Source organism: Oreochromis niloticus, linkage group LG23 (assembly GCF_001858045.2).
Source record: "Oreochromis niloticus isolate F11D_XX linkage group LG23, O_niloticus_UMD_NMBU, whole genome shotgun sequence".
Taxonomy (NCBI): domain Eukaryota; kingdom Metazoa; phylum Chordata; class Actinopteri; order Cichliformes; family Cichlidae; genus Oreochromis; species Oreochromis niloticus.
In genome coordinates this window covers 43740216-43767461 of record NC_031986.2, presented here as the reverse complement: position 1 = coordinate 43767461, position 27246 = coordinate 43740216, and the positions used below count along the sequence as shown (strand labels likewise).

At 41.4% G+C, this 27246-nt stretch overlaps 1 protein-coding gene across 3 annotated transcripts; it reads left to right on the top strand.

The window, feature by feature from the left end:
• The first annotated feature begins 24 nt into the window (after positions 1–24).
• eps15 (epidermal growth factor receptor pathway substrate 15) lies at positions 25–26086 on the top strand. Of its 3 annotated transcripts, none has more exons than XM_005479135.4 (25): positions 25–192; positions 2976–3017; positions 3593–3682; positions 3764–3811; positions 3906–4001; positions 4224–4286; positions 5517–5642; positions 5913–5972; positions 6199–6435; positions 6671–6816; positions 7423–7579; positions 9259–9341; positions 12588–12660; positions 13835–13996; positions 14085–14282; positions 14623–14994; positions 15306–15386; positions 18326–18488; positions 18583–18627; positions 18770–19164; positions 19743–19812; positions 19984–20054; positions 20483–20618; positions 20760–20965; positions 23813–26086. In XM_005479135.4, exons 1-25 carry the CDS (start codon positions 166–168, stop codon positions 23951–23953), a joined length of 3288 nt encoding a protein of 1095 aa, XP_005479192.1. In that variant the 5' UTR covers positions 25–165; the 3' UTR covers positions 23954–26086. The 3 variants fall into 3 exon arrangements, with proteins under 3 accessions (XP_005479192.1, XP_013122985.1, XP_013122979.1); XM_013267531.3 differs by having other exon boundaries at positions 6199–6459; positions 14085–14252; XM_013267525.3 differs by having other exon boundaries at positions 6199–6459.
• The last annotated feature ends 1160 nt before the right edge of the window (positions 26087–27246 follow it).

Here is a 27246-nt window from a genome sequence, read left to right as displayed (position 1 = left end):
CTGCAAGCCTTGGCTTTTGTTATTTGTGTACCTCCTCGCAGGGATGCAGGGACGGTGAAGCTCTGAGGGGAGGTCGGTCCCTGAGGTCTGGCTTCAGGGTTTTCAGCGGCCTCTACCGCTGCCTGTCGTCGGCGCAGCTTGAAAGCGGTGGGAAACAGAAACACTATGGCTTCCAGTCTGTCTCTTACTCAGGTAACACTGTCTTACAACTCAAATATAACGACAGCAAACGCTTTCTGCCCTCTGCCTGTTACGCTCGGAGATGTTTCGGCAGCGTCGGTTAAACCTGGCTGAAAGAATCGCGGGCTTTCTTTGATTCTGGTTCCTCTTTTGGAAGTTTAGCCCTGCTGTGACTGGGAAAAGTTTCTTCCTAATCTCTTTGGGGACTGCGTAAGGGCGTAGCTAGCTAGCTAGCCTGCTAGCTAACAGCTAGTTTGTGACCAGTGTTGGGCTGTTTTAGAGTCGCTTTATCAAAGTTGAGATAAACCGTGTAAGCTAGCGCTGCTCGTCTTCGTTTCCTTTCGGGTGTTTTCTAATCGTATTTAGTGCTGCCCGGTTTGCTGCAGGCTATTTGGGTGTTGGGCTGCCCATGTGTGGCTCTACTGTCACATTTCTGCTACTTCAGCCTCTGCTAACATTGTTTTCCTCTGATAAAGCACTCAAGCCATATACAGTAAAGCTTGTAGCCTATGTGTTGGATTTTCTTGCCGTGTATGTAGCTTTGTTACATGGTTAGACTGAATAGGCAGCCTGGTTATTGCTATTATTAGAAGTAAACATGCTTCGGTGACTGGCTTGGTGTCTTTCCCCCCTGTCACCTTTCAAAAGTGGACAGCGTTAACAGTTAGCCTGTTAGCTGCTGCTGTTAACAAATAGTTAATAGAGAAAACTCCTCATATCGTTAGCTGTTATGTTGCAACTAGCAAGAGGAAGTGAATTGAACAAGCCACTAGCCACCTCTACTGTCGTAAAAGGCTGCACAGTTGCTGCTAGCTAAATTAAGTTCTAAATAATGTAGCGTCAGAATGTGTCTGTGTTGTTTAGGAGGCGACGGGCAGGTTAAATTAGCAGCTTTAGGTCGTGGACTTGTTACCTGAGCTGCCGTTACTTCCAGCAACAGACAGGAGTTGCCTGCCAGCAGCAGCTTTGAGATCCTTGTCTCTCAAATGACTTGAAACCTGTGTTTATCTGTGAGCTGTGGGAGTTCATTGGCCTGTCAGGCACCAGTGCTTGTTGTAAGTGTTCCTGTCAGATGCCCGATAATCTCCAAACTCGCCTCATGTTTGGTGTTGATAGTGACATCAGTGTGCTTTATTACCATGGGTGGTTATAATCTCTAGAACAGTCTAGCCTGTCCCGCCAGCTCCTGCGCCCTGATGTTTCTGGCTATCTGCTGCAGTTTTGTATGGGCTAGCTGGGGGATGAGTGAGGGGTGTTTTTTCAGTGCTCAATTAAAGTCACCAGTACAAAGACCACAGTGTTACAGACGCCAACAGTCCCAGGCACAGTATTGTGTGTCATAGGGGAAAAGAAAAAAGTTGCATTGACTAGAGAAAGATATGTGTGTGTCAACAGTTATTTCACTGTAAACTGGTGGGTGAAAAAGCTGACTGATAACTTTGCTTTTTATGTGTGCGAGTTGTTTTTGGTGTCAGATCTAAGTCTGTTTTACAATAGAGAGTAATCTCACATGTCTCTGAAAGCCTTAACCTCCTTTGACTAGCCACTCCCTGGTTGATTCACACTTGAAACAATTACTGTCCATCCCTTTCCTCCCTTCCTTGCACCTGCCAATTTGAAACCAAACAACCAGCTGTCAGTTTCAGCTACACAAATAAGGAAGCACTGCTTTATTTCCTCTTTAGTCCAACAGTAGACATTTTTCTTAACAGAGGAAAGAGGGGCGTTTAGGGAGGACATGACAGAAGGCCAGACTAACTGTTGCCTTTGGAGTGACGCCTTGTAAATGCCTAAAGCTGACCAGGGGGCCCCAGGAAATGTAGCCTGCATCCTGAAGTTATCACAAAAGTTATCACTCTCTCTGCATGCAACTCAGCATAAACCTTCTGGTGTATTCTGAGTCATCCATCCATTCTCCAGAGTATTTGTGTCGATGTTTACGTGGAAATGCAGAGTAGCTTTTCAATGAAACAGTCAGCTGATTAATCGAAAAAGGATTCAGTTGTTTGGAAAAGCGAAAATGGCAAATATTTTCGCAGCCTCAGTGACATTTAAACAGTTTCTCTTTGTATTAATTGAATATATTTAGGTTGTGGCTTGTTTTTGATCAGATGCTCAGGTACATCAGCATTTTCAGACATGTTTTATTTCAACTCAAAAAGACACAATAGCTGCCTCATTTTAGTAGGATAGATTGTGGTAATTAATTAACAATGCTGCATAAATACGGATTTTTCTAAGCAAAATTACACAATATTTGATGTGCTTACATGGCAGGTAGTAGGAAAGTTTAAGAAATTGCTATTTTTAGGCATTTGTTAGGAGTAAAAGTTGGATTTATTGTAATTATAAGCAGCTGACTTATGAATGATGAAAACTGCTGCACCTGATTGCTACTCATTGTCATAGATGCTATATTGTTTTTGTCTTTATTTGTTATCCTACCTGTAACACAGCCATTATAAACTTTTTGGTTTTGCAGTCACACTGTGGCTTCTTTAATGGTAAAACGTTCTACTAAATGAGTCATTTAAGTCATTTTTCTTAGCTGTTTTTAACATATTTAGCCAGTGGCTATACTTGGAGCTCAAACAAGCAGCTCTTTAACTGTCTCAGTGGATGACAAACTTTCTGTAGCCGTCAAACTCTTGTTGGTTGTTTCAGAGCTAACTTTGAAAAATCATTTGAACGATTAGTGTTAGATTGTTATAAGGAACATTTTTGAATTTAGGTAAAAATGACTGTGTTTTAAAAATCTCTCAACTGTTTTTATTCTTCTCTTTCTCCGTAAACAGCTCTCCAGTGGAAACCCCATCTATGACAAATACTATCGTCAGGTATGCCATCGTATCTTTCCCATAGGTTACAATGTATGTGCATATAACTTGTGTTCTGCATAGTTTGACTCTCATTTTCATGGGCTTAGCTTTAAATGGCTCTGGATGGAGATGGACATAAGCAAATAAAATAAAATCTTCAAGTGAGAGAATGGGGTTTTTGTAATTTCAGCACACAAACTAAACCTGCATTTACACTGCTGTCTTGCAGCGAGCAGTGATCTCACTTCTCTCTATCAGTTTCAGAGCCTGTGTCCAATAAAGGAAGTATCTCTATGAATTAATAATGTTTCCCTTTGCCCAACATGTCAGCAGCACTCCCTTTGAGCCTCATGAAAGACTACTAAGCCAATAGACTGCTGAGAAAATGGCTTTGGTTTATTACCAGTATTGATTTAAATGACTCAGAGGATCCAGGGCTGATTTTCATGGTTTTCAGTTGTTCCCCATCTTTTTTCGAAGCTAAGAGTTTTGTCTTTGTTAGCATTTTAGCTTGTTATACTGATAGTTTCTAAGATGATATAAGCTTTAATGTGTGCGTGTGTGTGCGTGTGTGTGCGTGTGTGTGTGTGTAGGTTGATCCAACTGGCAGCGGGCGAGTGGCAGCAGCTGATGCAGCTCTGTTCCTAAAGAGGTCAGGTCTGGCTGACCTGGTCCTTGGGAAGGTGAGTGGAGACACAGCTCTCTGTTAGCTTTAATGTTCTCATTGATGCTAACTGATGTTTTATCTGTAAATGTCTCCTTAGATCTGGGATTTGGCAGACTCTGAACGAAAGGGAGCACTCAACAAGCAGGTACCAGTACACTGTCAAGTAGCTCCAAAGTGAACTCCTTCAGAAATGTGTGTTCATCATCACCAGGCTTACGCCACTCTACTTCTGCCCTCAGCAATTCTTCATAGCCCTGCGGCTGGTAGCTTGTGCTCAGAATGGCCTGGAGGTGGCGCTCAAGAGTCTTAATGTGGCTGTTCCTCCCCCGAAATTTGTAAGTCTGCTCCTGTGTGCTATAAATCCACACTGTGCCTGCTATTGAAGTCACTGCTGGTCATTTGAAGTCAAATACAGTAGATCTGTGGTATATTCACAGGTGTTTGTTTCACTACAAACAGCTTCAACTGTTAGTTTTTGGTCTTGGCTTTAAAAATATTCTTTAATTTATTTTTAATGCAAACACTTATAATAGAAAAATATTTGTGCTCATCTCCAGCATGACACCAGCAGCCCGCTGTTAGCAGGAGGAGGGGCTGCTGACCTTCCCTGGGTTGTCAAGGTGAGGCACGCTCCAACGTCCTATCTTTTTGTCTAAATATAGTTGTGATTGTTTTCCTGTTGTCCTTGTTTTATCTCATTTTTTGTTACCTTAAGAGAAGCATCATTTTTGTCGTTGTGATCATTTAAAATGTCAAGTAAATAAAGTTAGCATAGCAGTATGTATAGCTCTGCAATACCAGTGCTACTTGTTAATAAACATGAATCAGAAGTACCAAAATGATCTTCTTTTTTTCTCTATGTGCAGCTGAAAGCCAAAATTTCTCTGCTGCTGAGATGCTGGTTAGCGTCTTGAGTCTGTTTATAGTGTTTGGAGATGCTCAGATTTTCATTTGGAGCGACAGAATTCGAAATGAGTATATCAAACGGACGGTTCGGAGACAAAGTAACTTTGTAACACCAAGTTTGATACATGAGTTTGTAAAACCCTTTTCATCAACAGTGTGATGGGGTTTTTAAACCTAACCCCCTAAAATGGTTTTGTTTAAAAACAAAAACTGGCCAATAAATTGCACCAAAATGTTGGATGTAGCAAAAATGACACAAATAAAAAACCTCACATTGATATTTAGTTTAAAACAATCTCAGAAGGTTTTATAGACACTGAAGTTTAAAAAAGAAACATCTGAATTTTGGAGGGAATTATTCCATGGTTCAGGCTTTAAGAGTGGTTAAGAGAAGCAAAGCTGAGACGATACAGACAGGTGGAGAGGAGGGATAGTGGAAATATTGGACAAAGGATGTTAAATATGGAGCTGCCAGGCATAGGAAATGAGGCAGACTACAAAGAGGAGAATGTGCAGAGCGGTTGGTGTGACACAGGAGGATGTTAGGGATAGGCTGAGATGTCGGGCCACTGTGGCGACCCCTAAAGGGAGCAGCTGAGAAAAGAGCTCTTTTTACATACAAGGTTGACAACATGCTTTAATGAAGCCAATATGCAGCTTGCAAAATTAGATTTACAAGCAATGAAAATTGGGAAGAAAAAGCCACTGAAGTTTAAAAGGAAATTAAAGACAGAGAATTACTGGATGTTTTTCATCAAAGCAAAGCTGTGTTTGCAGAACGTTCCACTGTACAGACGTGGTGGCTTTGAATGTTTGTTGACTTGGACAGGTGTATAAGACTGACCTTATCTGACCAACCTAAGCAAGCAAGAGTCTGACTGCGCAACAGTCTATGTCTCCATTAGAGTGATTTTCATTGTACAGCTGTTTTATTTTTCTTCCAGCCTGAGGAGAAGCTGAAGTTCGACTCCATCTTTGACAGTCTTGGCCCAGTAGGAGGGATGCTGTCGGGAGAGAAGGTCAAGCCCGTCCTGCTTAACTCCAAATTGCCGGTGGACATCCTGGGCAGGGTATGATTCTCAAACAGGACTCTTTGATGTTAGTTTCATTTACTGACAAAGTGATTGCTTTAGTAAAAAAATGAATAGAAACCACACCATACAGTAACATAGGAGCTTAATATGGAAGATTTAACGCATCAAAAGAAACTATTTTTAAAAAGTCAACGAGTTGAGTAGAAGTGAGAGTCGGTAGCGAGTCAGCGGTGTGGCACTTGTTATTTTGCATCTTGCAGTTTTGTGATGACTGATGCTCATCAATAATATCTCTTTGTGTTGAAGGTGTGGGAGCTCAGTGACATAGACAGAGACGGCATGTTGGACAGAGATGAGTTTTCTGTGGTAAGACTCGAGTTAATATTACAAATAAGAAAGAAACCATGTAGGTTTTAGTATTTGTCCACAACTGGTTTCACTTTAGGTTGTTCAACTATGTACTGAGTCATAGGATCTTAAATTATTTCTATAGTTCTGAATCGAAAAGATCCAAGACATGAGGAGGAAGTGTGAAGACTGAACTGCAGGATGCTGGGTAATCATTTCTCATTACTTTGTTGCCCTTTCCCAGGCTATGTATCTGGTGTACAGAGCTCTAGAGGGGGAGCCTGTTCCCATGTCCCTACCGCCTCCCCTGGTGCCACCCTCCAAGAGGAAAAAACCTTCGGTGCCTCCCGTGATGCCCCTGTTACCCTCGCCCCCCTCTGTCAAAGACAGTCGCTCCTCCCACGCTGGCTCTAAGACTATGCCCCACCCTCCTAAACCCACCCCAGCTCCTGCCCCTGTCCCAGCACCAGCAGCTGCCCCTGTGAGTACAGGCTCCACCTCTCCTGTGAGTGCAGTGCCTGAGAAGTATTATTTTATTACTACACTGGTACATCAACAGTTACAATGATTTCAAACTGGCTAGTTCAGTGTGTTTTTCAAAAGAAAAAGACTAGAGGAAGTGCGAAGGTTTGTGAATCTCTCGTTGCTGTAAGTTGTTCTGAATGTTCCTGCGGTGGCGAAGAGTGTGGTTAAGTTTGGTTTCTTTCTCTGTACAGTGGGTAGTATCGCCAGCAGAGAAGGCGAAGTTCGACGAGCTGTTCAACAAGACGGATGGCGACATGGATGGCTTGGTGTCCGGCCCTGAAGTCAGAGATATATTCCTCAAGACCGGGCTGCCCTCCGCTACACTCGCACGGATTTGGTAAGTACCGTCACAAATCTCCCTGTTTGACTCCAGCTTCTACTCAAAGAATCAGAGAGCTTTGCAGTTTGTGCAACAGAAGGCATCCCATGCTCTTTGCCCTTCTATTCACACAAATGAAGGAAAAAAGAGGAAGAAGTGCTGCAGAGGATGATTTGCAGAAAGACGTCATAAATGCAAAGTAGATTAAATAGTTATTTTACACTAGAGAGAAATAATAGTGTTGGACAATAAGGTACTTAAGCATTTTAACAATAACATAGATGGCTAGAATAGATACAATCTCCATAAAACATCTGTGAAACATTCATTTTTACACTTTATTATAAATCTGATGATGACAGTAAGTGAAATATAAAAACATATTCATAGTTTCAGCTATAATTGAATGTCGCAACATGCAGCACTGCAGTATGTGTTCATGCACACGACCAGCAGATGATCTTATTATGGATTTTTATCTTCATGTGGCTGATTAGCTTCTGTGTGTATTGGTTTCCCTCACATAATGATTAGCCTGGCCATCAAAAATAGGCACTGCCTGAAGTATAAATCGTTACTGTCTTATGTAACCTGTGTGCTTTTGTTTTTTTTCTTTCCCCTCAGGGAGCTCTGTGACATTGGAGACATAGGGAAACTGACGCGAGAGCAGTTCGCCTTGGCGCTTTATCTAATTAATCTGAAACTGACCAAAGGCTTAGACCCTCCACAAAATCTGTCCCCAGAGATGATTCCTCCGTCTGACAGACAAAACATCAAACAGGTGAGTCGCTCTCAACACTCAAGTTGTGAATAATTATTAGTGATGTTTAAATCCTTTTTACCCCTCAGCAGTAAAAGGTTCATCACCACACGGGCCAGACGGGTAAGCGGCATGAACACCTAGTTAAAGAACACAATAACTTGAGAACGAGACGATGTAGGATTTTCTTATTGATGCTATAAGTGTACTATTAAAAATGAAGGCCAGAGGTCACGTTTCCTGAAAATCTTGTGAATGCAGTAACTCGAGAAGGAAGTCACTTAGGATTTACAAATGTATACCATAGATGCTTTCAGGCATCAGTTATTATGATGATAACAGCCTGATACTAGCCATTTTCCTCATATAGCGGTTTCTAGATAAAACGGCCAATAAATTACATTTTAGTAAGTAAGGTAAAGATGAGAGAAACACCCTTCAACTGTGTTATGACTGTTGATGTTGCATAGCTTGTCCACCAGAGGGCACTCTGTAATTTCCCTTTTGGCAGCACCACAACAACTAGCTGATCTGAGCATAAACGAGCTATCTACAGCTTTCTGTGATGATAAAACAAGTTTATATTTAAAGTGAATGCAATATTACTTTGGCAAGGACTCATATAAAACTATATATATGAAATGTTATGGGGAGTCTGTTTATGGGGTGGGGGGGTGTCAGCCAATATATCAGTATTGGGTTTGTTTGATCTGAATCCAGCAATTGCTTGCAATTCAAGAATTAAAAACGCACAAAAATTGATCTCATGGACGGTGAAAGATCCTTAATAATGAGACTGACTGATAGTGAATTGAAGCAGTTGGAGTAGCTCTTTTTTATAGCTTAAAACAGACTCTGGTTGCGGTTTTCCCCATCCGTTTACAGCAGTTACTTATTATAATTTTCCATTGCATCAGCACTGTTACATATAAATTATGTTTCTTGTCTTAATTGTGGCTTTCAGTGACGTCTTTTTCTCTTGGTGTGTTTGTGTGTGTGTGTGTGTGTGTGTGTGTGTGTGTTGTATATTTTTTGTGTTAAGCTTGCAGCTGTGTGTGTTTCTTATTCCCTCTCTCTGCTTCAGTTTGTTTCTTTGCCTTGTCTTTTTGCATTTTTTGCATTTCATCCATTTCACGTGCACTGACACAATCCTGAGTGAGTGCGATTCATCAGAAAGAGTCCAGTGCATCTCATAACTCTCAACAGGTTGCCTCTTTTGTTATCTGACATAGTTTTATCCTAAATTTTTGAATTTGATATTTAGTTTCCATTTGCCCTTGTGCTTTTGAGGGAAGCTGACGAGAACAAAAGGTTACTGTTTTTAGTTTTTGAGATGCACTCTTATCATTGTATCTGTTTCTGTAGTTATGTATTTTTATCAAGGCTTTGAAGATGTTTTAGATTTTTTAAATTATCAGTAGTATAGTTTGCCTCCATCGTCTTTTAAGCTAGAGAACCAAGTGGTATCAGCTAGGCTGCTTTTAAAACCACTGTTCCTCAAACAAACCCTGCCTGTTGAGCCTCTAACAGTAGATGACTCGATGTGTAACCTCTGCAAAGCTGTTAGTGTAGTTCTGCTATTTGTTTATGTTGTAATGAGTCACTGGTCTCCAGTACTTTCATCTGCATATCAGTAATGTGGGTGTTTCTGCTCTTTACTGGTGATATTGAGTTTCCTCTGTCCTCCATGTGTTCACCAGAACAACGCAGCTAACCTAGCAGCCGACTTCTCTGCCATCAAGGAGCTGGACTCACTGAGTAACGAGATTGTTGAACTACAAAGGTAATCATTTCTCCTCACATTTATTAAAAAAAAAAAGAAAAAGACAAACACCATACATGTTATTAACGGAGTGATGGCGGTGGAGATGATTTCATTGGTGCTTTATATTGTTGGCCTAAAGATGAAGGGTTCGAGCTGTGTGTTTGTGAGCCTCTGCTGGTTCAGGTATGCAGGAGGGAAACACTCTCACTTCTTTGAGCACAGCCAAAGCTCCAGTAAAAATAATAAACACTTGTGTTACTGCAGCAGCAGATGGTTAAAAAGATGAGAGGTGGAAAGGGTCTGAACTGAAGTCAGTAAGAAAGTTACAGACTATGTCTATATGAAACGTGTGTACTTACTCCATTTGATGTATTTTAACTATATAAAATACATATAACAGAATGTAACACCTGCATGTGTAAAGAGATGGCTTTGATTATGCCACTCTATTTGATTCCCATACCACCCTAAAATAATCTCTCTAGATCCGCCCCCGGAGAGGGTGTAAACTGTTTGGGATTAATCTGCATTGCCTGAATGTCATCTAAGTAGTAATCATAATCAAACACAACAAATAATGACACACAAATAATAGTACTTTGAGTGACTGCAGAGTCTTCAACAGAGTGCAGAGGTAACCTCAGCGCTACTAACTCCTAAAGCCACTTTAATTCTGATGTTCCAATGAAGCAGAAAGAACTGGAACTCTGCCAGTAAATAAAACCATAGAGCAGGGTTGGGGGAACTCCAGACCTCAGGGGTCGGTGTCCTGCAGGTGTTAGATGTGTCCTTGATCCAACACAGCTGATTCAAATGGTTAAATGATGTCCTCAACATGTGTTGTAGTTCTCCAGAGGCCTGGTAATGAACTCATCATTTGATTCAGGGCGAGATCTAAACCCTGCAGGACACCAGCCCTCGAGGCCTGGAGTTCCCCACCCCTGCGATAGAGTCTGGTTACTGAAAGAGTTTGCACATCTTTATAAAGTTTGGTTGATGTGAACACATCTCATTATAACAACTTTTATTGGATCTTAAAAGAAGCTTCAAAGAGACCCATGATGCCTAGAAAAGCTACAAAATGATTTCCAAAGACCTTGTAGGGAATCACTTCACAATAAGCAGTGTGGAGAAAAATGTGATGGGAGTGTTGTCAGTCAACCTTCGAGTGGGCGTGGTGAGGCGAGTGTACCGAGAGCAAAACCTTTAGTCATGATGGAGGTTAAAAATAAGAAAACCCAGGGGAACAACATAACATCTGCACCAGTCACCTGTTAAAATCTTTGTTCATGTCTCCACAGTAAGAAATCCACCAAGTTAAAATGGTGTGAATGGAAAGACATAAAAAGAACCTAGAGATCACTGAGATGCTCCACAACACTTAGAGGACAGATTTCTATGTAGACGTGGCAACAGTTGTTGAACTTTTTTGGCAAAATTGGAAAAATGGTCATTTAAAAAACTACCGAAACCTTCGCACTGTGAAGCATGTTGGCGGGAACGTGGCTTGGGACTGCTTTGATACCTCAGGGTCTGCAGGCCTTGCAGCTTTTCAGAAAACAATAGATTTAAAATTATAACAAGACAGGGCCATGTGAGGGCAGCAGTGCGTAACCTGAGGCTTGCCTTTGTGATCAAAGCAAAAAGAATGGTTCAAAAACAAGATGATTCATTTTTCTGAAAGTCACAGTCATAACCTTGACTTAGTAGAGATCCTGAGACACGACCTGATTCCAAACTTTATGTTTTTACCTTCTTTTGCCTTTTTACTTCACATGATCTTAAATGCCAGATGTACCTTTAAGTAAAAGCTGCAGCAGCTGCACATTTGCATGCATGCTTTGCACATGGAGTCTTGGTTTGAGCAGTTGTCATAGTAATGGCTTTCATTTTCATACTTTACAGAGCGTAGCTTCCCTTTTCGTGAAAACTGAGAGGGAGAAGTGAGAAAGTGGCCTTTTCTCCTACCTCTGCCTTCCAATAAACACACATAGAATCTCACACACACTTAGACACACTAGATGACAGCTGTTTGAATTAAGAAGGATGGAAACTGAGTTAGAAATCACCTGCGGACAGATTTTATTTAATAAGAGCTTGGAAAGATGAAGCGTCTTTGCGGCTGCTTCAGAATGGGGCAGCAGCCTTCTGTTCAGGATAAGGAGGTTGGCAGTGATGATGACGATGATGCTGATGGGTGAGTAGAAATTGGGAATGGTACGCAGGAGAAGTTCCCTTTGCATTTGCAGCTCGTAGATTATCGGGGGAGTTGTGTGTTTGTTGTGCGGCGAGCGATAGAATAGTTAAAAATGGTGGTTCATTTGAAAGTTTAGCTGTTATTTTAAGCCTGTGTTAAAAGGATAATGGTGGATAAATCCTTTTATGTGTGTTTTTAATAAGTTAAACTGTTAAACTGAGGCATCATTTCTTTTGTGTCTTCACACAACAAAACTAAAAGGTTGTGTGAATAATAATGAACCAAAAACAAATGTAAGAGAACAAGTGAGCAGAAATACATTACTGAAAAACATGTTTAAGTAAAAACACCAATCAGGATCTTTTCTTTGCCTCTTTATGTGCTTCCTCTTTATTTTCTGTTTCTGGTAATTATTCTCAGTTTTCCTTGGAGCTGAAAATACTAGCATAAAATCCCTTAGAGTAATCATTTATATTCAATAACACAATTTTTTGTGTCTAATGGTTTATGTAACACCTTACCACAGCACTCAACACAAGCACAGGATTCCTTTAAAGGTAGTTGAAGTATCTTTTGTGCACAAGTTATGACACTTCCTTTCTACCCCACCCGTCTCTTCTTTCTCTCTTGCCGCATGCATGAAAAGTGAAGTAGAGAGGATGAGCATACGGACGGCTCAAATGATAGATGTTGGAGGTTGGCGGCTCATCACTCGTCCCTCCTCCTCCTCTCTTTCTCCCTCCATCCCTGAAGCAGCCATCTGCTTCTCGCTCTTTATCTCCCACGCGTTTGACTGAGCGAGTACATGCTCACTTTCTCTGACACTTATCCTCGCAGGCGCCCACAGCGCAGCGCTCACACACACCTGCTGTCGCTGCAGGACTTGATGCTGCTTTCTCTTCTGTAAAGTTGGGAGTTGAGGAGAACATCATGGTGGCTGAGGGAGAGGAGCTGGTGGTGGTTCAGGGGCCGGGTAAAGCATGCTCACTAGAGAGCTGGCTTGGGCTTGGTGGGCTGGGGCTCTCTTTGGTGGCTAAATACGCCTGTCTCCTTTGCTGGAACCCCAGGGAGAAGAGCTCTGTGGAGGAGGAGATCAAGGAGAAGGAAGAGGCCATCCGACAGCGCAGCAACGAAGTGCAGGTAAGGTCTCTTTGTCTGTGAGGTTTTTACCTGTATTCTAAGAAAATGGTTTACAAAAACTCTTGTTGGAGCACAGTTAATATGCATTAAACACATGTGCATTTCTGCCTGTTTTCCCTTTAAAAACAAACAAACAAGCAAAACAAATGCAGGTTGGTAAGCTCACTTTTATGGTGCTGAATGTTCTGGAGGAGAAGATCAATAACACATTTGATTTGCAGGCTGAGACGCTTGTTCAGAAATGCAGTTAATGATACTCGGAGAGGAAGAGGCTGATGTCTTTAAGCAGGCATGTCTGCCTCGTCTGGGCTCTATTTTGGGAGCTGTTTGGCTTAAACGGGCGAGGCTGCAGACTTCTTTTGGAATTTATTCTGATGTCTGAGTGCGAGGGTGGCATCGAGGGAGGTTTGAGCTGATGTAGCTGAATTTTGTAGCTGCACTCGATTGTACTTATGCGCGAGTGCTTCTGGCTATTTATATTGTCTGAGTTTATTCCTGGACGTGGTATACTGCACATACCCAAGCATTCCCCAGAGGTTAAGAATGGGTTTTGTGGCAGTCGTACAACCTTTGAAATCAAACCCTGGAAAGCCAGCCTCAAAACAGGAAGGGATTTTCTAAGAATCAAGGAAATACAAATTTTCTAACATGGGGAATTTTAATAAAGAAAAATACATGCAAAACACAAGCTTTTATTTTCATAATCTATTCTGCCTTAACATGTCGTTGTTAAAGCACTTTGTGTGGTTTCTGATATTAGTATAGAGATTAAAAGCTGCCATTGTCCTTTCAGCTACAGCCGCTGCCTGACTGCTGCTGAAAGGATGTTAACGATCTCACTGACTCACTGAGCTGCAAAACGATCTGCAGCCTGTAAACTAAAATAATTCCACACTGTGACGTCAGCCTTTCCCTTTCTCCTGCCGGCAAGCTGACATATAACAACCCATTGAGCTTTTTCAGAATTTATATCAAAAGTTAGTATTTAGACTAGAAATGTGGTTACTCTGTAACACTCTGTACATTTCCCTGATTAATAAAGTTTCTTATCTTATTTTTATTACTATTATCTTCCCAAAAATCATTAACTTTAAAGGTTGTTGCTCACTCCCTCTCTGTCCACAGAAGAAATACATCGTTATTGAACCTCTCTCCTCTCTCTTTATGTCCGCAGGACCTTCAAGATGAGGTGGCAAAGGAAAACGAAGTATTGCAGCAACTTCAGGCTCAGCGTCAGAAAGTCCAAGATGCTTTAGATGAGCTGGACCAACAGAAGGCCTCCCTGGAGGAGCAGCTCACTCACATTCGACAGCAGACCAACCAGGAGACCCAACTTGTAAGTTTCCTCCTCCTTTTTTTTTTTTTTTTGGTAACCTTTTGAGGAGCTGTGTAATTACCTAGAATTCTGGTTACTTTCCTTTCAGATCTCATCTCTGCAGTCAGAGCACGAGGAGCAGGAACAAAGGATATGTCAGTATGAGGAGGAGCTGGTCCAGGCCCGAGAGGAGCTTTTGGCTCTGCAGGAGGAAAGCCGGAAACTTCAGGAGAAGGTCCAGGCTGCCCAGGAGCAGCTCACTCCTCTTCAGGAGTCTGTGCGTGACTCTTTCACACAAGTTGCACAGGTTAAAAGCTCTTCCCTCGTACAGCATGTCTGCAGAGAAAACATTTTTTCATTTTCTGTCACCTATGCAGCTGATGGAAAAGTTATTTTTCGATTGTAATCAGCAGGCTGCACAACTGTTATATACCCAAACGCATGAATAATAGCTACAGTGATTATACTGAGCACTTCCAGAATTTCTGTGTGGACAGATGGAGCACCACTGCTGTGGCTCCACCAGTGTGTTCCTAATGCTGTACTTTCTGCGTACACTGCTTACAGAATTTATAGTATCTGTGTTTAACTGTTATCTCTGCTCTTTCATCGTGTCATTTTTAAAAAAATATTCTTCTGGCGCGTAGGTCCAACAGAAACTGAACGACCTTCAGGTGGAGGAGCGATCAGTGACTGCTCAGCTCAGCTGGAAGAGAGCCCTCGAGGACAGCTCTCCTGTCATGGTCAATGGATCAGCAGGCCCCGCTGCAGAGCTCCACCATGGGGACCTCTTCCAGAGGGACCTCTTCCAGGAGGACCTTAAAGAACTGAGAGTGGAAGAACATTCAGATTCAGAGGAGAGAGGTGGCGTGAATGAGAAAGAAGAGGAAGACGAGAAGGAAGAAGAGAGTCCAAAAGCTGGGGAAGATGAAAAGCAGAAACGTGATGCCTTGGATGATCTCTACACTGATATGTACAGTCTGTCGAGCCTGGCCAAGCCCCGGGAGAGCAATGTTAGGGTAAAAAATACATGAATAATAATAAGAAGCGCTCTTACAGTAGTTTTAAATGTGGAAAGAAACTGCTCTAAAGCCTAATGCATGTTACAACTGTGGCATGGAAAACATCACAGATAATCTAAAAAAAAAATCAAAGTGAGTCTCAAAGGAAACCTGGTCCGGTGACAACAAAAACATGTAACCTACACATTACAATAAATTGTGATGGTCATAAACCAGATGAGCTACTCCGTCGCTATAACTCAAAACTTTCATCAAAAAAAACATCAGATGCTGTCCTTTTAATTATTGTGCTTCTGTTCTCTAACCAGGAACACAGCAGCCCCGCGCCTGACGTCTCCTCTGAGGCTACAGAGGATGCAAAGGAGTCACCCAAGGAGACTCCACCAAAGGTAAAGTCACAGAGTTATTCAAGTATATTCAATTCAATTCAATTCAATTTTATTTATATAGCGCCAAATCACAACAAAAGTCGCCTCAAGGCGCTTTATATTGTACAGTAGATAGCACAATAATAAATACAGAGAAAAACCCAACAATCATATGACCCCCTATGAGCAAGCACTTTGGCGACAGTGGGAAGGAAAAACTCCCTTTTAACAGGAAGAAACCTCCGGCAGAACCAGGCTCAGGGAGGGGCGGGGCCATCTGCTGCGACCGGTTGGGGTGAAAGAAGGAAAACAGGATGAAAGACATGCTGTGGAAGAGAGACAGAGATTAATAACAGATATGATTCGATGCAGAGAGGTCTGTTAACACATAGTGAGTGAGAAAGGTGACTGGAAAGGAAAAACTCAATGCATCATGGGAAGCCCCGGCAGCCTACGTCTATTGCAGCATAACTAAGGGAGGATTCAGGGTCACCTGGTCCAGCCCTAACTATATGCTTTAGCAAAAAGGAAAGTTTGAAGCCTAATCTTGAAAGTAGAGATAGTGTCTGTCTCCTGAATCCAAACTGGAAGTTGGTTCCACAGAAGAGGGGCCTGAAAACTGAAGGCTCTGCCTCCCATTCTACTTTTAAATACTCTAGGAACAACAAGTAGGCCTGCAGTGCAAGAGCGAAGTGCTCTAATAGGGTGATATGGTACTACAAGGTCATTAAGATAAGATGGGGCCTGATTATTTAAGACCTTGTATGTGAGGAGCAGGATTTTGAATTCAATTCTGGATTTAACAGGAAGCCAATGAAGGGAAGCCAAAACAGGAGAAATCTGCTCTCTCTTTCTAGTCCCTGTCAGGACTCTTGCTGCAGCATTTTGGATTAGCTGAAGGCTTTTCAGCGAGTTTTTAGGACATCCTGATAATAATGAATTACAGTAGTCCAGCCTGGAAGTAATAAATGCATGAACTAGTTTTTCAGCATCACTCTGAGACAGGATATTTCTAATTTTAGAGATGTTGCGCAAATGGAAGAAAGCAGTCTTACATATTTGTTTAATATGTGCATTGAAGGACATGTCCTGGTCAAAAATGACTCCAAGGTTCCTCACAGCATTACTGGAGGCCAAGGTAATGCCATCCAGAGTAAGAATCTGCTTAGATACCATATTTCTAAGATTTTCAGGGCCGAGTACAATAACCTCAGTTTTATCTGAATTAAGAAGCAGAAAGTTAGCGGCCATCCAGGTCTTTATGTCTTTAAGACATTCCTGCAGTTTAACTAATTGGTGTGTGTTACCTGGCTTCATGGATAGATAGAGCTGCGTGTCATCTGCATAGCAGTGAAAATTTATGCTATGTCTTCTAATGATGCTGCCTAAGGGAAGCATGTATAATGTAAACAGAATTGGTCCTAGCACTGAACCCTGTGGAACACCATAATTGACCTTAGTGTCTGAAGAGGACTCTCCATTTACATGCACAAATTGGAGTCTATTAGATAGATATGATACAAACCACTGCAGTGCAGTACCTGTAATACCTACAGCATGTTCTAATCGCTCTAATAGGATATTATGATCAACAGTATCGAACGCAGCACTGAGGTCTAGCAGGACAAGCACAGAGATGAGTCCACTGTCAGAGGCCATAAGAAGATCATTTGTAACCTTCACTAAAGCTGTTTCTGTGCTGTGATGAGCTCTGAAACCTGACTGAAACTCTTCAAATAAGCCATTCCTCTGCAGATGATCTGTTAGCTGTTTGACAACTACTCTTTCAAGGATTTTTGATATGAAAGGAAGGTTGGAGATTGGCCTATAATTAGCTAAGACAGCTGGGTCTAGAGATGCTTTTTAAGTAAAGGTTTAACTACAGCCAGCTTGAAGGCCTGTGGTACATAGCCGATTATTAGAGATAGGTTGATCATATTTAAGATTGAAGCATTAATTAATGGCAGGACTTCTTTGAGCAGTTTTGTAGGAATGGGGTCTAAAAGACACGTTGATGGTTTGGAGGAAGTAATTATTGAAGTTAACTCAGAAAGATCAATTGGAGAAAAAGAGTCTAACTTAACATTGATGGTACTAAAAGTAGCTGTAGATAATATTACATCTGTGGGATGATTATTGGTAATTTTTTCTCTAATGATAAAAATTTTATTTGTGAAGAAGTTCATGAAGTCATTACTAGTTAACGTTAAAGGGATTGTTGGCTCAGTAGAGCTCTGACTGTTTGTCAGCCTGGCTACAGTGCTGAAGAGAAACCTGGGGTTGTTCTTATTTTCTTCAATCAGTGACGAATAGTAAGATGTTCTGGCTTTGCGGAGGGCTTTCTTATAAAGCAGCAAACTATTTCTCCAGGCTAAATGATGATCCTCTAAATTTGTGACACGCCATTTCCTCTCCAGCTTACGAGTTATCTGCTTTAGGCTACGTGTTTGAGAATTATACCACGGAGTCAGGGACTTTGGATTTGAGGCCTTAGTTTTCACAGGAGCTACAGTATCCAGAGTCGTACGTAGTGAGAAGGTAAAATTATTAACAAGATAATCGACCTCTGTTGGAGTAGCGTTCAGGTAGCTGCTCTGCTGCTCATGCTGTATACCCATGAAAATCAATAAACAGCATCTTTGTGACTCCTTGTATTCTTCTGTTCTTCTTTTTGATTTTTATCATTAATATTTCTTTTCGTTGTCGTCAAGTGTGACAGTTGGGATGTTTGTTTTACCCACATTTCTTTGAAATGTTGTCTGTGAAAAGCTGTTTTTACCAGAAACAGATATGAGATGTGGGACACGCAGCGTGCCAGACACGTGCATAGACAGACAGCAAAGAAAAATTTAGGCTGATAGTTGTGTTAGATCATCAGATGGGTGTTAAAACCACTCGCCCTCCATAACCATGATGATGATTCACTGTAATGCTCAGAGCACCGTGCCTCTCTGCCACAGGTTGCATCACCAGAGCCAGAGAGCAAACAGGAGCCTACAGAGCCAACAGAAACAACCACCTCCCCCTCTCCACCTCAGCCTGGCCCTCGCTCCTTGCCACCACAGGGCAGCCCTCCCTCCCTGCCTGAGATGGATTTCTTCCATTCAGACCCCTTTACCGATCGTAAGACCTCATCGTGAAAAATTAAGATGGAAAAAACAGTGTTTTTCATGCTTGATGAACACTAGCAGACTGATGGTGTGTTTTTCCTTTGTAGACGATCCTTTTAAAGAAGATCCTTTTGGAAAAGCAGATGTTGGAGGTACTGCTTGAAGTATTTAATGAGCAATAAATCTCACACAAGTACAGCTTTGTTTTATTTATATGGCCCATCTAACGAGTGTGATCTGATTTGAGTGGGTTATGTATTCATTATGTTTCTGCTGCTGTTTATGTTAAATCAGATCCTTTTGGAGGCGATCCATTCAAAGGCTCAGACCCCTTTGCTGCAGACACTTTCTTCACACAAACTTCCAGCACCCCGTTTTCCTCAGAGGACCCTTTCTCTGCTTCAGCTGACCCCTTTGGTACCACTTCTGGCGTGCCGGAGCCAGACCTCTTTGCAGCCAAGGTGAACGATACAGCAGCCGTACCAGCGGGTCCGGATCCTTTCGCCTCCAAATCCACCAATCCAGCGGCAGGATCCAACGATCCGTTCAGCTCCAAAGGGAACAACACAGCTGATTCAGACCCGTTTGGAGGCAAAATGAGCAGCACAAAGGAGGCAGACCCGTTTGGTTCTCAAGATGGAGACAAGGATCCTTTTAGCAGCTCCCCGCCGAGCTCTGATCTGGCTGTGGTGAGTGGACCCGCTAATTAAACCTGATTTTTGTGACAGTATTGTAAGGAATATAATTACCTGTCCCAAATGTTTTATTACCATTCTAAAGGTTTGCAGTAATTTTGGAAGCACCAAGCGTATAGGCCTGAATTTATTCAGAAACAGTGGCACAAAACGCTTATCATCCACTTTATCATATATACTTTATATAAAATATTCTGTATAATAGTTTAAATGCTTAGAAATGTGTTAAAATCACTGACATGTAAATTGTTAAGAGGAAGCAGAAGCTAATTTATAGCAATGATTCCAAAGTTTGGATCTTAGCCCTGTGGTTATACAATACATTTATATATTTACATTAAAATAACTTCAGAAGTAAATACACAAAGTATGGTAATTAAAACGATGTGTTAGTATTCTTCCCTTATTAGCTCAGAAAGAGTTAAAATAGTGGTGGCCAAAAGAGGAACTGTTATGTTTTTATTTTTGTTTGATGTACATGCTCCAGTTGTAGTAAATCACGTTATAGGTGAGGATGTTTGTCCACTCAGGCTGGATTATAAAAACATCTGATGTGTTTGTTCTGTGTTTAGAAGGACACTGCAGCATCCAATGACCCTTTTGCTCCCGGTGGTACTACAGTGAGTGCTTCCTCAGATGCAGGTACAACTTGTGGCATGGCACCACCCACTGGGGACAGAACTCATAGCAGCAAATAAGAAAATAATGAAAAATAAATAAAGTAAAATGTGCTTTTCTGTTAATAAGATGCTGGATGAAGCATTGAAGTGCTGCTGATTTCATGCACTCGGTCGTTTTTCATTGATGTTTCAGATCCGTTTGCTGCTGTGTTTGGTAATGAGTCATTTGGAGGAGGCTTTGCAGATTTCAGCGCTTTGGCAAAGGTAATTTCCAGATTTTTAATGAATCCTCTATCACATCGTTTCGTGCATCGTATATATAATAAATAATTATCCAGTCTTATGTTAGTTTTGGTTTATATTTGCAACTATAAAAAGCCCCGTGTAAGCATAGAAAGGAATCTATATGCACAAAAATGCCTCTGTCTCTTCATAGTAGTAAATCCTGTAGCCTTCTCCGGGTGTTTGCCGAGCTACTGTGCAGAGAGCTCTTGTGAACTTGGCGTGGAAACACTAATTTCACACTTGCTATTCACACCACAGTACCTGTACCTTCATATATCGAGGTTTTACTGATGTGCAACAGAGCGTGCGAGTGATGACACAGCCTCTGTGCTGTCCTTAAGTAAATCCATGCGCCTTCCTGCTTATGTAATAGATATATTTGATTTGGTTGGACCTTTTCATTCCAGTCAAATGGTGCTGACCAGTTTGGAGTTGACAGCAGGAACCTCTTCCAGGAAGAGAGCCAACCTGCCAGCTCTGATGTGCCCCCAGCCCTGCCGCCAAAAACGGGTACGCCTACCAGACCACCTCCTCCACCTCCAGGTCAGTTAATCCTGTTATCCAGAAAACAAAAAGTGCATGTAACTCTGTGCGGTTGCAGCTATCACACGTCTGGGGATGTGCCAACAGCGTTCATGAAATAAAACCTGCCTTTGCTGAGTCTGCCTGTCTGTGCCCTGTCAGGTAAGAAATCATCTATCAATAGAACGGAGTCCTCCGACTCCTTCCATCGACGAGGAAACTTCATGCCACAGACTTCAGGAGACTTCTCCTCCTCTTCCTCCTCCTCCTCCCTGCCTGCAAAGGATCCTTTAGCCGACCCCTTCGCCCCCTCTTCCCCTCCTCGCCGCAACGCACGGGAAGCTGACGGATTTGCCAGCTTTGACAAAGTGAGCAACTCCCTCTCCCCATCTCCCTCACCTCCACCTGAATGTCAATAGTCACGCCCTCTTCTCTCTCACTCTGTTTTTTTTTTTCCTCCTTGTAAACCAACATGTAGTTACTCAATAAGGATACACCCTCCGAGCAAATCAGGCCAGCTTTTGAAATCACTCCATCCACTGCCAGTGACGAGCCTTAAAGTGAACTAACCAGCTTATTAAAAGCTTCACACGGTAGCACGGGCTCGTAATGTTACATGATTCATACGCTTCTCCCAGTTAAAACAATAAAATCTTGTAAATCTTGTATTTTTGTTTTGGTTTTTTTTTTGCTTTCTTTTGCATTTCTGCTGCTTGTGTATATTTTAGACTATTGTTAATAATACAATGCTGTCTAACCCTGTAAACATTTCTTTTCCCCCGCTCTATTATGGATTCATAATGAGATTTCACCTCATTTAACTCTATGACTGAAAATGCGCTCTTACTTTGTGAGGAAATGCATAGAAATTATAGATACATTATATATTCTACATAAGTCCAGAATGTTTGGCAGTGAATGGAGAGATGACAGGCTGCTTGTATTTGGCTTTTTGTTAGCCATCCCAACTTTGTCACATTGACATTACTTCCTGTGCAAATTTAGAGTCTAATCCAGTAATTACTGATGTAATTATCAGAGTTTTTATGCTTCTTTTAACACTAAATTTGTCTCAGGGAAATTTTCCCTACCCATGGGGCATAGTGGCATCAGTTGACCTTGACTCATGAGCTGCAGAGTACTGCATTCATACTCTTTATACCTCCAAACTCTTTTCAGTAAGTTGCTGTTTTATGACATCACTGATTTGGGATAAACACCTAACCTCGCCTAGAAATACCACATTAAATAAGTGCAGGCTGCTCTGAAAACTTAAACCCAAAGAATGGTGGAGGGGTTTCTTCTTCCTCTCATTCATTAATGTGCTTCCAAAATTAATATATCTAACATAATATAAATAAAAGAAACCAAGAGGAAAGATGATTGTGTGGGTTAATCTTCGGTTGATGTAGTCAAATTAGTTCTATTAGTTCAACCCTTTTTAATGCGGCATGGAAATGAACTGTGAAGTTGCATCACAGCAAAACACTGTTGATCCTCTCCTGTCACCTGAGCACCCTCGCATGTACCTGTCAGTCGCCGACCTGCATGCACTAACTGTGTCTTTGACTCTCGTTGACTTACACCAGTGCCTCCACTGTTTCTCAAATCATCAAAATTTCCTTTCCCCTTTACTCTGCTGCTGTTTATTTATACAGGCTTTCCTCTGTTCATCCATCCATTCATTCATTCATCAGTTTGTGTCCGAGCACTCATGTGGTCAGCAGTGTGTTGTGGAGAAGCAGATTGTCTGTATTCTCTCTGTGTTTCTTTACACCTCTGTGAAGAAGTTTAATAAAGTGTTGAATCAAGGCCACCATCTCCGGCTTCTATGTGCGTCCATGACATCACCATCTGTAAATCCCTGAGTTTAAAGGATTGACAGTTTTACATTTTCAGTTCATTTATCAGAGGTTCGGACCGTGCTTCAGCCAACAGCTGATAACTTCCCAAAGCATGTGTTGCATTTAGGATGATTTCCCAGCCCATAAAAACCCCTCTGCTGCTTGTCAGCTCTGTAACTTCTGCATTATACTATCAGAGACTGTAATTCAGCACTGCTAAATTACCACATAGGCACAACAGTAATAAAGTTAGGTGCATTATTAATCATTACAGATTTGTATCTAGGAAGTTTCATTTGGCCACAGTTTGATCTGTGTGTATTTTTGGAACCTTTTGAAACAAACGGATACAAAGAAACCAGGAAATCACATTTCTGAGAACCTACAGTGTGGTGTGCTGTCAGGTAAATGAACTAAAACATGTAAAACTCTGTAATGATCCTTTAAAGTATCTTAACATGAAAAACAAATAAGAAGACTACAAAGTTTTTTTTCTTAAAGCTGTGGAATAAAAAGCACCATTTCTCTTTCCATGTATCTTATTTATGTTTGATTTCATTCATATTTGAGAGAATTGGCGGGATGTTGTCTGCAAACTGATAAGTGCATGTTCTCTGTCAGATCCATCACATTCTGTACACGTCTTCTCGTGCATGTTCTGCATACGTGACCTGTTATCATCGGCTCTAAAACAGTTGCTAGGAAACTCTCCTTTGCATGGCTGGATGCACGTGGGATGACCTCTGTTGCTTCTGTCTGTCATTCATTAAGAATAATGAACATTTACACAGTCTGCAATGATTAACCAATTTAACCAGTGGACTGTATTTCCTTCCTACTCTTTTTGTGAGCTTTAAGTGCATGTGATTGTGGTCCTACAGCTGTGCCTGTTTGTCTTCAGGCTTTTGTAGCATCGCAGTCCCTGCTTTTGTCCTGATCATGTGGCTGCAGGAACTTTGCAAGGGTATATATGTTGGAGGGAGGACTGTTTTCGTTTGGTCATTTGGATCAAGGGAAATCGATTTCAATCGCCCTTCCTGTTCTTTTTTTCTAATTTGTTTGGGAGGTCTGCAGAAGTCTGGATTTCATTTAGACCTCATTGTAATGCACCTTTCTCAGAATGGGCATTTTGACTTGACAAACACAGAACTACAAATTTAGACTCCAATACATGATACTTTTTTTTTTGCACCCTACAATTGTGCGTCCTGACTCACTTTCTTTGGTTACTGGCACATAAATGGTAATTACAAATCAGTCAAAGTGTCCACTGTGAAGGAAAAAGGTCTGCTGCCGGTGGGTTTTCAAAGTTTCAAAACTGCATCCATTGTGTGCGTATGTTTCTTTGTTTCCTCTGTTTTCATGGAGCAGTATCCAACCGAGGAAGACATGATAGAGTGGGCAAAGCGCGAGAGCGAGCGAGAGGAAAAGGAGCGACTCGCCAGGCTCACCCAGCAGGAGCAAGAAGACCTGGAGCTGGCCATCGCTCTCAGCAAGTCTGAATTCTCCTGAGGAGGCCCCGTTCCCCTCTACTGGTCTGGCTTGGCACGGCACGGCACAGCTTGGCCCGGCACAGCCCAGAAAGCACCAAAGCAAAGTGGGGATTGTACAGGACTGATTCAGCATCACCTGCTGACCCCATGAAGAGACTCCAAATCTCATCTCTAACTCGTTCAACCCCCCATCTTTCCTGACTGTCATCCTGTTGGTCTCCGTGGTTTTGATAGAGGAGCGTAACGTTTTTTCTTTTTCTTTCCCCCTTTTTAGAACCAAGCTATAAGTGAAAACTTGTTCTAGTGTTAACATCGTCATTTTCCCTTCATTTAAAATCCAGGCAGCACGTGCCGCATTAAGTCCCCAGACTGTAATTTATTGTAGCGCGCACTCGAAACCACTAAACAAACTCGATACATTTCATTAAATTTCAGCTCTCTTTGTGATGAGATTTTAATAGACGTGCTAATTTTCTAGAACTCAAGAATTCCCCTAATTTTCTTTTTTGGCTCTCGGTTAAACTTCTGAAACAACCACAGTAAACTGGGGAGATTCTGTTTCCCAGTTTGTTCTGTTTCTCTGAGTCTGTAGGCCCTTTATAACAGAGTGAGCGTGTTTTGTCCCACGGTCGTACAGGGAAGATGATTTTTTTTGTTTGTTTTCATTTAGAGTAGGTCAGAATATTTCAACATCTCTTCGTGTTTAACTGGAAGTTGCGGCTCCTGTAAGATGTGAAATGTGTACAATGTGTAGATTTATACTAAAATGGAACAAATCTGCCACAGCTACCTTTTCCTTTGAAATTTCAGTCCTGCCTTGCTCACTGTAGCACCTGTTTTGTGAGCATTAAAGCATTGATTTTTGTGTGTGTGTGTGTCGGGGGAGGTAATAAGGATTGAAACTACAGCCATCACATTTTATGACTACAGCTTGGTTTGCATTAAAAACTAGGGCACACTACAGTAGGATGCAGAACAGAAAGCACACGATCTGTTTTTCTAACATGCAAACTAAGTTTCTCTCAAGTACTTTAGGATCTTTACATCGGTCTAAAAATTTAAATTAATTGTGGCCCGACATGAAAGAATGTACGGTTTTTTGCTGAGACTAACAAAAAGCAAGGTTGTCATAGATGAATGTAAACGTGGATCCTACCTTAACTGATCATTAACTGTATCGTTAATCCTGATTGATCTCCTTTAGGGAAACTCTCAAGGGCTCCTCAGCAGCTTGAATGCTGAATGGATAACTACAGCATACAACTGTGCAATTGTCACGTTACCGCGTGAACATTTGGTCCCATTTCTACGTGTGCCAGTCGGTGCTTCACTTGTTACCATTTGTACGATTTTTCTTTTCTTTATCCAGGAGTTTTTTCTGCTCTGAGAGACTCCCTGGATTTCAGAGTCTTACACAAACACGGTGAAAGTTGTTAAGTGTTTCTACTTTTTCGTTAGAGCGGTGTATTTTCTGGCCGTGCACCTCGACATCTGCAGGGATTTAACTTGCAAAAGACCTCGGATGTGCTGAGGATGCACGCTCACGTTGCACTGTGTTATCAGGCCTGTTAACAGCCACATGGCGGTTGGCCAAGCGGCACAGGAAAGCTCCTTTACTAAACGTGACGGAAGGTTTTCTGCTGGGGAAAGGCTACGATGAAGTGCGAGAGGCCTCTGCTCTCTCATTACCTTAGCTCATTTCTTATGAAATAATGCACAACGTTTTGGACAGCTCTTCCTGTTCTTACTTTAGTACTTACTAGTTAGTTTCCTCTTCTCATGTCTAACCAGTGTACTGTCTGTGGTTGATGCAGTACTTCCTACTGAGAGCTCTTGCTCTCTCACAATGAAGTTTATTGTAAATACGGGAGAGCACAGCTGCATGTCTGCTCTCCAGCTCTCTTGTTGTACTAGTTTCATTGCTTCATTGTCATGTATTCAAACAGGTTACTGTCATTTTTAATAATTCTGCACATTTCACCAAAACCAGAACCACTTACTGTATGTTTCTAGGCTTATCCATAAAGCTTTTTAAGCTTCAGGCTAATTGTATTTTATTTTGTACTTCCTAACTTGTAAGAAAAATCATTATTGGAAGGCTTTGGCCATGTAATGCATTTAATTGAAACAGAATAAATATTAAAAATGTGTAGTTTTGCAGTTGGTGCATTTTTTGTTTTCCAGAGCATCTTCTTAATATATTGTCATCTACACGTGAACGTGCCCCTCCTGTTTCTCCTCGTACAAAGCACCAGATCCCAGGAGACGCAGCAAACCTCCAGGAGGAGCTGGACTACCTAAAATCTAGAGAGAAGTCAGTCAGGAGGGATAACGAGAGAGTAATTGTCTGTGGCCTCCACCTGCAACACCATTCCCTTTTTGGGAGTTGCCTTGTTGTTGCCTCCTGTGCTCCTGTTGTCACTTTGTGAATCCATGTCACCTCCTTTGTTGTAAATCAGTGTTTCATGCTTTTGGCTGCTCCTTTTAGGGATGACCACAGCAGATCATCGGTCTCCATCTCATCCTATCCCTAGCATCCTCTGTCACACCATCTTCCTGCATGTCATCCTTCTACATCCACGAATCTTCTCTGGGATCGTCCTCTTTCCCTCCTCCCACTTGCCAGTTCCATAATCACCTTCTTTTTCCAGTATATCCACGATCCCTCCTCTACACATATCTAAAATAATCTCAGCCTGATTGATTTAGTCTCCAGACTACTTAACCTGATGTCCCTCTGATGTCCTCATTTCTGAATGCAAGAGTATATATTTCGTTTATAATATTTAACTATAGTGTCACGATATTTAAAGTAATAAGAAGATATCATTCTCTTTTTATTTAGATGTAAATACATTATAAAGACAATTGCAGTATCATAAGCACCTTTAATATTTATAAACAACCTGTGTTTATAGTTTTGTCAACTTTCAAGTATTTCTGTAAACACGCTGGGCAAATAAATAAAATTAGAATAGCCTTTATTGTCATTGTACAGGGTACAACGAAATTGGAGACAACGAAATTGGAATTAGGTAATTGACAAAACATGTTTTATTATAAAAAGTAATTCTATATTGTTATATAAAATCTATTTAACATTTATTTTTGAATAATACAATTATTTTAATAACAAAAAGTAATAAACATTATTTGACAGTTATTGCTTAAATATATTTTTTTGTAAACGTATATATCTTTTAGTATTTTGGGCATTTAAGACAACAATATTTATAAATATTATTTTTCGCCTGTGTTTACTTCCTTGTTTGTAAGGTCGTCCTAACACGGACAGCTTTAGGACCGCGGGGC